At 48.5% G+C, this 12,418-nt stretch overlaps 1 protein-coding gene across 3 annotated transcripts in view; it reads left to right on the top strand.

Annotated features, from left to right (window-relative positions):
- Nucleotides 1-9,128, top strand: part of LOC119457527 (uncharacterized) — an 85,044-nt gene extending 75,916 nt beyond the window's left edge. For all 3 annotated transcript variants that reach the window (XM_037719141.2, XM_037719126.2, XM_037719133.2), the window contains 2 exons: nt 7,621-7,791; nt 8,296-9,128. In XM_037719141.2, coding sequence (XP_037575069.1) covers nt 7,621-7,791; nt 8,296-8,575 — 451 coding nt within the window. In that variant the 3' untranslated portion in view covers nt 8,576-9,128. The remainder of the gene's footprint in view (nt 1-7,620; nt 7,792-8,295) is intronic.
- The last annotated feature ends 3,290 nt before the right edge of the window (nt 9,129-12,418 follow it).

Here is a 12,418-nt window from a genome sequence, read left to right as displayed (position 1 = left end):
CTTTCGCCACCTGGCGACTGCTGTAGAAACTCGAGAGGCGTGGCAACGTGCTCGCGGCGCTTGTTTGGCCACCTCTCCTATTCTACTGTTGTAGTGGTGACCGTATGACGTCAGTAGGACGAGCTGTCCGATTGGCTGCGCAGGGTGCGTCATCGATAATTTTTCCAACTTTATGGGGACAAATCTTGTTGGTAATAGTTTGAATATTAGTTAATTTGTTTCTATAAAAAAGAAAGTAACAGAAAGAGAATGTACAAAGACAATTTATCACTGCACTCAAGCACATGTGGCACACAGCAAGCGCTGTCTGCTTGTGTTACAGGATGCTCCGTGTTGATGTGAGCTGCACGGTCTGTGTTGGTCTTGATCTGTCTTTTCGCGTGCACCATGGTTTGCCCTTGCGTTGTGGGCTGCAAATGTAGCGATCGGCGACATATGAAGCTGCGACATATGAAGCAAGCATGCGAGCCAAGTGGCTGCAGTGCTGGTTGTTGGTATCCGATCGGCACCAGCATCTATGCCTTGGCGGCCGTCAATTCACACCGAAGGAATCCTACCACAAGTGTGTTTCATGTGTCCAGTATTCGGGTAAACGCAAGCGCAAATGGACTGAGCCTGGGTGTTTTAAGGGTTGAGCGGAGGCGTAAACGTGAATGGCCTGCACGGTGCAGCAACCTGGTGGCACCGAGCTCAACCAAACACAACTAACATAACAGAACGAAGTGTATTCTACTTTGCTGCTGGTGTAAATTTTTGTCAGGAGCGTAATCGTGAACACGATGTCTTTTTATATGTTTAAAATGTTTTACACTTGGTTGCAGCAATATTAGCTCTTAGTTTGGCTGGTTAAGCTCTGCGCCACCAGGTGGCTAGACCATGCACGTACGTCTACGCTAAAGCTCCTATATATAGTAGTAGTAATGAGTATGGCTTTAGCTTACGCCGCCACCCATCCGTCATAACGCCCAGCTCGCCTGTGGTTACTGGAATACCAAACGTGCTCGGCCCTGCGGCAGAATGCTCGCAACGTACGCTGCTTCAGTAGCTCTCACTTGGCATCGACTGCCAGGTGGCTGGAGGAGACGCTTCGCGCTCTGGCTCCAAGACAACCGGAAGTAGACGACACGACTTCCTATCATAACGCAGAGCCAAGGAGGTTTAAAAAAAAAATGCTGGAGTGGAGATGACGTCTCAAAAGTGAAGCCGAACCGCCACCATCTTACCATAGGCACGAAGAAATGTTAGCGAATAGCAGGGATTATACGAAGCGCTTTCTTTCTACTCCGTGCTCTTTAGGGTGGTTAATTTTGCCGTACAGATATTCTTCGATGTCTCTCTCTCTGTCACTGGTTTGAGATGGAAATCTAAACGTCTTGTCAAATTTTATGGTAAATCATGATATCAATACACAGCCAAAGTTAACATTTTAGCCAATTAGGCTAACATTTACAAGAAGTGAACAAAATGAAACGAGCTGTGAGCGAATTTCAGCTGTTGTGGCCCTCTTGCAAACTCTGGCTTCACCTGTTCTGGTAAGAGCCACTCCCGCAATTTTTTTAAACCTGCTGTCGCAGAGCCAGTGAAGGCGGAGCTTACCCCCAATCAATCGGTGAACGATTTGAGGAGAAAAAGCATGGCTATGGAGGAAGGTAACTTGTCCATAGCTCTCTTAACATGAGACGCTTCACACAAATTGTGGTTCGAATGTTTTACTGTAGCTGTACCCTACGCGTCTACAAAATTTGTCTGAACAATTTCAGGGACCATTTAATATTCCAGTCACTATTTTTGCAGCCAACTACTGCACACGTCTTCAATCACCGTTTCACATTTTGCAGCATGAATGGAGCAGTGTGTGAGCAAAAACCCAGTTGCATTTCCAGCAACTGATAGCACAGAAGCAAGGCAGAAGCGATGATCGGTTTCGTATTCGTGCGCTTTCGCAGAAGCAACGTGCGGCGCGCCGCCGAAAGCGGCATCTTTTTTCTCGAGAACAAACTGCTCCGCGAAAAGGGTTGACGCCGCTATCAGTTGCAATGCTGTGCAGCTCTTGAACTGTGCAGAAAGGTGCACTCGTAAAGTTCACCTGTTACATATGCCCGCTTGTACGTTGTGTTGTTTTGCTTGTCAACGTTTGTGTGAAATTGGTAGCACGGGTGATTTCATACTTCTTAACCTATTTAGTCAAAAGTAGCGAGTTATGAGCACCAGATAACTGTTTATTTTAGCTGTTTTCGTGCGGCTGCGCTGCCCTACGGGCTTGGCGTATGAACGATGCGACCAGCACTCTATGCCAAAAGCTTTCGTCGGCCTCCAAATAAAGTTTTGTGCTGGGATGCAATTTCGACACCTGTACGGCTGACCATTTGCTGCACTGCTTTCCGTGCTGAAAGCTCGAAACGCCCATTATGTCGAATTGCGGGGCATTTGAAAATACAGCTCTGATGACAGGCCGCCAAAACAAATTCAGCGCCTTGGGAAACAGAATGATGTCACTTCTGTTTTTAACAGATATGGCGTCACATTATCTTTTTTTTCTTCCGCTGGAACTGTTCCCTCGTCACACAGATGGCGCTAAGCCCCATGAACCGCTATGAGCCAGTGGTATGAACCACCGAGGAACCGCCGTGTTTTGAGCGCATGGGCTTCTATCGAAGTTTTGCTATTAAAGGCCATCCATCCATGCGCCACCGCCGGCGAAAACGTGTATGGAGGGGCGGTTATTCGCTACCAGCATGGCTACCAGATATACTTACCTTGTCCAGACTACGAGGCGCATGTTGCGATCGAGCCGCCTAGCATGTAGTGCAGCGGCTCTCCTTCGTGCTACAGATTTGACAGTTTTCGTCGCTGGCCGTGGAAGATGAAATTAGTACATCGGCTTTATACTACCAGCCACTGTTTTGTGCGATGAACAAACTAGCCGATGTTTAATTGTGTCATCGGGCGGCGACGCGCTCGGGCCGGGCGGCCGGCCGGCTCCTCGAATTTGTGCCCGCCGTTCAAACTTGCTGTTTTGCAGTTGTATATATGCTTTAGTATATATATAGGCTCTTTCTATAATTAGCGATGAAGTTAGAAGGGCCTTGAAAGACATGACCAGGGGAAAAGCTGGTGGAGAAGATGGAGTAACAGTAGATTTAATCAAAGATGGAGGAGATGTCATGGATGAAAAGCTTGCGGCCCTTTATACGCAATGCCTCACAACTTCAAATGTACCAGAGAGCTGGAAGAACGCCAACATTATACTTATCCATAAGAAGGGAGACGCTAAAGAATTGAAAAATTATAGACCCAGTAGCTTGCTTTCAGTATTGTATAAAATATTCACCAAGGTAATTTCAAATAGAATCAGGGCAACACTTGACTCCAGCCAACCAAGAGAACAGGCTGGCTTCAGGAAGGGATATTCTACGTTGGATCATATCCATGTCATTAACCAGGTAATAGAGAAACTTGCGGAGTACAATCAACCTCTCTATATGGCTTTCATAGATTATGAAAAAAAGCATTTCATTCAGTAGAGATACCAGCAGTCATAGAGACATTACCCAACCAAGGCGTACAGGATGCATACGTGAATATATTGGCAAATATCTACAAGGACTGCACAGCAACTTTGGTTCTCCACAATAAAAGTAGGAAGTTACGTATCAAGAAAGGGGTCAGGCAAGGAGACACAATCTCTCCAATGCTATTTACTGCATGCTTAGAAGAAATATTCAAGCTCTTAGACTTGGAAGGCTTAGAAGTGAGAATCAACGGCGAATATCTCGGCAACCTTCGGTTTGCCGATGACATTGTCCTATTCAGCAACAATGGGGACGAATTACAGCAAATGATTGAGGACTTTAACCGAGAAAGTTTAACAGTGGGGTTGAAGAATAATATGCAGAAGACAAAGATAATGTTCAATAGCCGGTTGAGGGAACAAGAATTCAGGATCGTGAGCCAGCCTCTAGAGTCTGTAAAGGAGTGCGTTTATCTAGGTCAATTACTCACAGGGGACCCTGATCATGAGAAAGAAATTGATAGAAGAATAAAATTGGGCTGGAGTGCATATGGCAGGCATTACCAAATCCTGACTGGGAGATTATCACTGTTGTTGAAAAGAAAAGTGTACAAGCATTGCATTCTACCGGTGCTAACGTATGGTGCAGAAACTTGGAGGTTAACAAAGAATCTCGAGAACAAGTTAAGGACCGTACAAGGAGCGATGGAACGAAAAATGTTAGGCCTAACGTTAAGAGATAGGAAGAGAGCGGTGTGGATCAGAGAACAAACGGATATAGCCGATATTCTAGTTGACATTGGGTGTTTGTGTGTGTGCGTGTGCCTGTATGCGAGTGCTTTCTTTAAGACTTAGAGATTGACTCCAACCAAATAAGGAAATTTACTAGCCCGACGTTTCGGAACCAATTCGGCTCCTTCTTCAGGGGGTATTCTTCGGAGGTGACGGTGTGCCGCTGAACTAGCCCGACGTTTCGGAACCAATTCGACTCCTTCTCCAGGGGTTATTCTTCGGAGGTGGCGGTGTGCCGCTTTTTTTTCAGCGGCACACCGCCACCTCCGAAGAATACCCCCTGAAGAAGGAGCTGAATTGGTTCCGAAACGTCGGGCTAGTAAATTTCCTTATTAGGTTGGAGTCAATCTCTAAGTCTTAATCAATTTTCCCAACCAGACAGGTAATTCTGTCGAAATGTTTAGCTTCGAGTGCTTTCTTGTACTCCAATGCTGTTACTCCAATGCTGTTACCAAGGTGGATTACCAACTACCAAAGCTACAAGTTCTTACATACTTGAAGAGTTAGCGGCGCTACGTTCTGGCCTAGTTTTCCTCATGGTGTTGATCCCGCTGATACGTTTTTCACGGGACCGTACAAAAAAAAGAAAGAAAAAGAAAAACCCGTAAGAGCCGGGAAACCGGAAAAATTGAGAAATGGGAGTAGTGTTGAACTGCACACATTATTTTAATTCTTACGTGTGAAAAAATGTAGTTTCGCCCGACAGCCGAAGTATCGATTGCGATAGCAAATTAGTAGACAGCTATACAAAGTAAGAATAGTAGTTTTATCGACCGTATAAACTTGTAAACATTTGCTTATTAACTATATTAACAAGCATGGTGTCAGCGCCCACAGGCAAACATGAACACATCACACTCGATGAGCGCTGTCAAACGCTGGCGTGAGGAATTTAAGCGCCGCTGTAGAAGCAAGCGAAGTGACCTTCCTGCTAATGCCCTTTTGCGCTTATCGCGCTTTGTCAGTGGTCAGAGCGACGGACCGCTCGCGTTATCAACGGGATCAGCCGGCCGTGAGCGGTGGGTGATATGACTTGTACAGAATAAGTCATAATAGGCATCGCTACAAAATACCGGCCCTGTTGTCTATCGCTTCAATGCAAACCGAGCGCCGAGAACACAGCACGCACAAAGCTACGAGCCGCCGACGCACCTACACTGCGTAGACTCTGCCCCCAACGCAGATCGCTTTCAAGATACGGCCCGCGCAGTACGCTGGTTCAGAGAGTGGAAAAGATGCTATTTTCTGCTACCCGGAAGGGAGCACGGCTCAGCATCAGGGGGGTGGGGGAGAGGGGGAAGAAGAGATAGGAAGGGTAAGAGGGGAAGGGGTAGGTAGTACGCAAGAAAGGGTAGTACGCAATTGATGCCAGAGCACAACGCTAGCCACAAGGGTACGGCCAAAACGCGCGCGTCATGCCAGCGGCAAGTTGCCAAGTTGCCGCGCGGCAGCGCCGCGAAGCCACCGTGGGTCTCGCCGCGCGGTAGCGCGATAAGCTCGCTTTTCCTAGAGTTACTGTATATGCTACCAAAGGTAGCATATACACTGTATATACGTTACTGTATATGCTCCCGTAGGGAGCATATACAGTAACTCTAGCTTTTCCTAAAACCCCTATGTATAAAAAGTAGCGTCACGCTTTGAAGAATGCCGCCGCCTCCTCGCACACCCTGTCCGAGGCTGACGCCGCGTCGGTATTGGCCTAATGGCATCACGTGGACCGTCGCGCCGCCGGGCGCTGGCTGCGTTTGTTTACGATCACGCTCCATCGCCATTTTCGCCCGAGAAGCGTCGACCGACTGGCGAGGAGCACAACGATAGCGGTGAACACAGTCGGCGATCGTCGAATCTGATCAGCGGCGAAAGATAAACAAGTGCACGTGTTTCAAGCGGTGTAGGCGGCGCAACGGTTGAAAAAGGAGCGCGAAAGTAGAGTGTACTAGATCCCCATTCTAGTACACTCTAGCGAAAGAGAGGAGGGAAGGCGGAGGAGGAGAGTGTCGCTACTTTTTATATTCAGGGGTTTCCTAAAGTCCCTAAATCAGAAAAGTACCGCCATCTACTCTTTCCTCCGCAGCCTCCTCTCCTAAAGCGCTTGCTTTTTTTCTTTACTTTTTGCTTGCGAAAGCCAAGTCGACGGTGGCGCACCTAGAAAGTCTACATTGAAGCTTTCAGGCCGGGCGCGCGCCGCCGCCGGCGACTGCGGCTGCGCAGAGGACTTTCAACATGGCTCTGAGGCGGAAAAAAAAAAATATAAAGAAGTCAAAAGCGCGTGCTATCATCGTCCAATCGGAGATACAGGAGAGAGAGAGAGAGAAGCGGCGTTTATTAAAGGATGGGCGGTACTTTTCTTATATAGGGGTTTTAGCTTTTCCGTTCCTTCGCTTGCCTTCTCGTGATCGGTCAGAATTGTGATTGCGTCAGCGGCCGTCAGAGACAGCGTGGCGGTACCGCAGCTTTCCCACTTTGTGACGTAGCAGCCAAACCGAACGTGCGGAAAGCGAGCTGTTTGCGCGATCGCACCCAAGATTTCCCGCGCTCTCCGAACGCGCGAGCAACGCCGCGAGCGCTCGTTGTTTCACGCGAGAAACGACAATCGTCGGTTGAAAACCCGGCGCGAACCGGCGGCGGTCCGGTTGTGATGGCTCCGTGACGTCACCCTCGTCGCTCTTGATTGGTTCTTCATGGGTTCTTCATGGGTCTGATGGGAAAAACCCCCGATTCCTGCCGCTTTTGCTGCTCGCGGCATGACGCGTTGCCGCGCGTTTTTGCCGCTAGCGTGGCCGTAGCCTACGGTGCGCGGCGACGGCGTTATCGCCCTTGGACTTTATACGGAACATCTATGAGCCAAAACCAATTTTAGGACCGCAACGCGTCATAGACACCATCTTTTGATAGCAAATACGGATCTCAAGGACCATACTTTTGCTGGCGGAAACCGAAAATACGTCATAAGCCGGGAAAACGCAGCACCGGGAACGTCACAGCGGGGTTCTACTGTATTAAAACATATGCCTCAGATTTTCTAGTGCAGTGATTGGAATGTCCCCCTATGCATTGCAATGTTTTTTTTTTCTTCTGAACTTGACATGAGTCAGTTTCACCATGATACCTGTTGGTTTAATCACCACCATAATTTTTCACCTGAGCAGTAAGTGTTTTTTAAGATCCAGATCTGCCAGATAGCTGATGTGACTGGATATTTTGTGCAGCACAGTGCACTAATCGGTATTCACAGAAAGCTATGGAACTTGAACCGGTTTTTGTGCCTTAGATGCGCAACTGCTTTGGCTGCACTCAGTGATCATTTTATGCAGGGCTGAATTCACAAGCCTGGACAGCTGCAGTCATGTGTGCTGGCTGGCACCACTGCAAGTCTGCTTTGAAGACCTGCTGCTCCCACTACCCATTCCAGAGCCTCTTCCTGATGAGGTTCACCCACCACCAGACACTTACCGGGCTATGGTCTGGCACAGCCTGTGGGAACAGTATGTTGTCTTTTTCACAAAATCAGCTAAGCCATGCTAGTAGCAACGCACTTGTGAGCACCTTTTCCTCGGTTGTGCTGTCAATTTTTTCAAAGCATGCATAAGGTTGTAGCAATCTTTGTGGCCTCTTCAAAAACGCTAAAGAGAAATGGTATGTAAAGCTGGAGTGATAGGTGGCTTGGAACTGCATGAGAATTTAATTTTGCATGCAATTCAATTTTTTATGTAATATCGTGCACTGCGTGGGTCTGGTCTTTGGTTTTGTGTTATTTCTTTTGCTTTTTCTTGTGCTTTTTGTTTGTTCATGGACTGTTCAGCTGAGAGATGGAACTTGTGTGTTCTTTCCTCTCTTTTGTCTGTTTGTTCTGACTGTTTTGAATCCTGTGAAGCTTACAACTTTTTTTGTGTAGTTGTGTGGTAAGGCTCACACTAATCTATGTTGTATTCCTGTAACTGTCAGTGAGACGAGTTTTTTTTTTTTTTCTCTCTCTCTCTTGGCTGCAGGGTTAGTGGCTTCCCTGAAGCACAGCTGTCAACCCTGCGATTATGCCCAAGCCCTCCCAGTCAGCAGCTTTGGCTGCAGCTATGTGAGGGCCTTGCGCCCTTTGTGGTACGCTGGCAGCCACGCGGATTACAGGCAGCATTTGTGGTGCCCAAGAGGACTCATGTGTTGCTCACCTTGGGAGCTTGTGGACCGCACCTGATTGCCTCCTTGCTGGTTGAGGACTGGCGGTTATTGCCTAGGGTGCAGACATTTCTGCAGTCCTTGTGCACACTCTCCTAGGGTTACTCGCATTGTCTACACTGTAAAACTGTTGACTTGCACTGCTGTTCAGTTCAAGCGCCTGCTGATGAGAGCAGATGACAGAGTGCAGTGTGTTTCTGCCTTTCCCTTTTGTTTATGCGTGCTGGTGCTAACACGCTGCTATGAATGTGTTTACCAGCATGCCTTGCAAACAATTGTACAGTTGATAGATTTTATATGAAATCTCTAGTTTTGGAATATTCGTAATGTACAGGAAAGTTTGTGTAGTCTTGAAAATAGTGAGAATACTGTTTGCTACTTGTACTGGCTGACCTTTTTGCTGTTGCTAATGTGAGAAAAACATTGCATGAGGAGTTGTGTAAATGTACGTGTGGTATTGTTAGCAGGAGATAGCTCACAACAAACTACCTTTCACCGTGAATTAATAGGATGGTCTTGTAATTATGAGTGACTTATGCACGGTTGGCAATGGTAATAGTTCATTGTCAATGTAACTCATGTTCCAGTCATTGTTACTTGAACACAGCATGAAAATGCAACATGGGCAATAAAAATATCCGTGTAGAACAAACCTTGGGTTGATATATTTTTAAAGCGTCCCTCAGCTTATCACGTTATGTAGTAATGGACACGCACACAGTATATACACATGAAATATTTACATATGCACATGCTTATTGTTATTCACAACAGTTTTAAAGCGAAGCTTTATATGGCTAGGTGAAACGAAAAAGCGTCTGTTAGTTGCCTGTCCACAGAAAACTATCATCTTCAGCATTGGCTCGAGCGTCGTCGTTGTCTTCCGCAGCTGGCTCGTTGGCGCTCCTCGGGTTGTGCTCGTGCTCGGCACGCGCTCGTGCCATTGCTCCCACGTTCATCGTCGTTGTCTTCCACAGCTGGCTGCGTTGCCGCTCATCATTCCAGCGTAGAATTTCACTTCTCTTCTGTCGTCGTAATGAGGAGGCCGCATTTACGGGGGTATGAGCCATTCATTGTCTTGTGTAACGGACAGGTGAAATTTTGACGCAATTTAATTTCAAGGAATCGCAAGCGGCAATGGCGGGCAAATGCTGCTAACCATGCCGCCGAGCAAACTCGAGACATCGAACGCAAGCGACAACGGCAGACTACAGGCATACCGTCAGTGACGTCGTTCTCACCGTCGCAGCCGAACGTGTGTGTAAGCTCATTAAGAAACACAGACGTAACCAATAATTGAGAAATACTTTAATGAACCGTCAGGATTAACCTAGTGACAAAGACCGAGGCTGCACGTACGTTTCAGCTACACTGGTTAACCATCGGTACGGAGTGCTTGGGTGGTGAATTTTTTCATTAAATATCCATACCTTCTTTTTGTTTCTTCCGTTTGATTTTCTTTAGGTACTTCTTCAATCCGGCCCTGTTGGTATTTCGGTTCTTTGTCTTCACTACTGCCGCTCTCTCCGTCGGTTGCACATATAAGAGGCCTGTGTTGGGAGATGTAGCTGGCATGCTTTAAAGCTTGGAAGTTGTACAGCCCTCTCACAAAAACATCATTATTAAGTAGAATCTCGGTGATGCGATCACGACTGATACGAATTTCGGGATGATACAAATTTTTCAGAAGTTCCGGCCCAAGTCTATTTGATAGACTTGCGTCTTTGGCCCTGAGGGTATACAAAATAAATAAACTTGAAACGTGCTGAATTTCGGATGTTCCATAGTTCACTGTAGCTCCTCTGGCTGTTGTCAGGCTGTCAGTGCGGCCATTTTTAAGGGGGTGGTAGGGGCGAACCCCTCCTCCATAAATATTGTGCTGTGTTTTAAATGCGTAAGCATTTCTCTGCCTACCCAACGAGGTAACCCGTCCGTCCGTTAGTCACGTAAAACGATCGTTTTCAAGATAGGGCCCGTAGCAGCGAGCGAATTCACCTTCGTGCTGCCTCTCGCTTCAGCGCAAAGTGGCGAGAACACAGCGCACACGAAGCTACCAGCGCTCGGCGCACTCTGTACCCTCCGCAGATCGCCTTCAAGATAAGGCCCGCGCATCTCGCTTCAACGTGAACCAAGCGGCGAGAACAGAGCGCACACGAAGCTATCGGCACTCGGCGCAATCTGCCTCCATCGCAGAACGCTTTCAAGATAGGGGCCGCGCCATACGCAGCCGCCGCCGGAGTACGGTTGATCACGATTAATAAAAAAATGTCACAGTTTCGCCCTAAGGGCGAAGCAATGAATGCGATAGCAATACAGCAATGTCATACGAAGTAAGGTGAGCGGCTTTGGTAGCAATATGAATTGTAGTAAACATGAGCTGATTAAGTAAGCAGGTGTGCTGCAGCGTAAGTAGACCGACATGAAGAGAGACTCGATGACCACGAGAAGGCGCGTGTGAAACGGTGGTGTTCATGAGAAGCGCTTCCCGTGGGCAGCGCGTGCGAAGGGACACACATGTAGCGCTGCACTGCCGATCCGGGCAGCATTGCGTGTGTAGCGTGCGTTGGAAAATGTGGCCCGACTATTACGAACTGAATGAACAAGCGTGGTGTGAGCGCGCACAAACACGAAGAGATCACACTGAATGACAGCAGACAACGGCTGTCAAAACGCTGGCAGCAAGCATACGCCGCAGCGGGCGAAGGTACGTGCGGTCTATCGCTTCAACGGAAACTGAGCGGCGAATGCACTTAAAGGTCAGAGCCGTGTGGAGATAAGAGACGGGGCGAGAGAGCGACGAGCGCGGTTGTTGGCAGAGAAGTGCGCCCCCCCCCCCCCCCCCCCCCCTTGCTCCCTCCGGCGCTGGCTTCCTGCTTCCTTGCTTGCGCGTGGGAGATTGAATGCGTTCGCTCTCCGTGATAGCGCGCGTCTCCGCACGCTTCCTCTCGGGCATACGGCGCGCGGCGAAGATTTTATCTATAGGGAACCTCACGGCGACGACGACGCCGACGACGACGCCGACGGCAGAAATCCGGTTCAAGTGTCCATATAATTGCTATCGCAATAATAGACAGTTTTAGCAGAGCGCCGCTTCCGCTCCGGTCCGCTCAGATTTCACGCTCTGAAATACTGCAGGGAACTGCGTAGATTTCGCATTTGATAAGCGCGTCTTGCCGAGACGCGAGCGACGCGCTATCAACTCGGCTGCAAAACGATGAAGAGGCCAAGTAGACACGCTGTCACGCTCCGCTGAGTCGGCTTTCTAGCGGAGCGAGGGATGCGGTCTTCGTTCCGCTGCCGGTATGAGCGTTGTGCGCAAGCGCAATAGCATTCCCGCTAAGCGGTTTTGTGGCATTTGCTAGCATATACCGGCCTGAGCGGCGCGGACAGCAAGCGCTCAGCTAAAACACTCCAATGGTTCGACGCGGATGGATAAGCCGCCGCCGGAGTACGGTTGATCACGATTAATAATGGTTCGACGCGGATGGATGGATAAGGTTATGGATAACGGCTTATGAAAAATTCATAGCTCTTCCACTTCTGTGAAGATGGAAAGCCAGCGAAGATGTGACTATGGTGGGTCTGTAATAGTGAATATTGCTATAGTGAATTTATTATCATTATTACTATATTGAGCGTCTTCGGCAGGTTCGCCGGGCGCGATGGCCAAGTAGAGCGTTTGCTGCGCGAAGTCCGCCCCATCGTCATAGACTAGCGTATGAGCCACAGCGTTCATAGCCGCGGCACATTGCACGACATCGCCAGGATCCTGGAAGATGTGGTTAAACAGCGCCTCCTCTATTTTTCACTGACAGCAAGATATGCGGCCGATTCAACGGTTCACCACCCTCTCCGATCACTCTTTCCTACCCTCCCTCGTCGGCTAGCGTTCGCGCATGCTTTACGGTCGTGGGGGAGAGTACCCTCTGGGTGGCGCCTCAC

The sequence above is a fragment of the Dermacentor silvarum genome, chromosome 1 (assembly GCF_013339745.2).
Source record: "Dermacentor silvarum isolate Dsil-2018 chromosome 1, BIME_Dsil_1.4, whole genome shotgun sequence".
In the NCBI taxonomy this organism is placed as follows: Eukaryota; Metazoa; Arthropoda; class Arachnida; order Ixodida; family Ixodidae; genus Dermacentor; species Dermacentor silvarum.
This window is presented reverse-complemented; position numbering and strand designations above follow the sequence as displayed.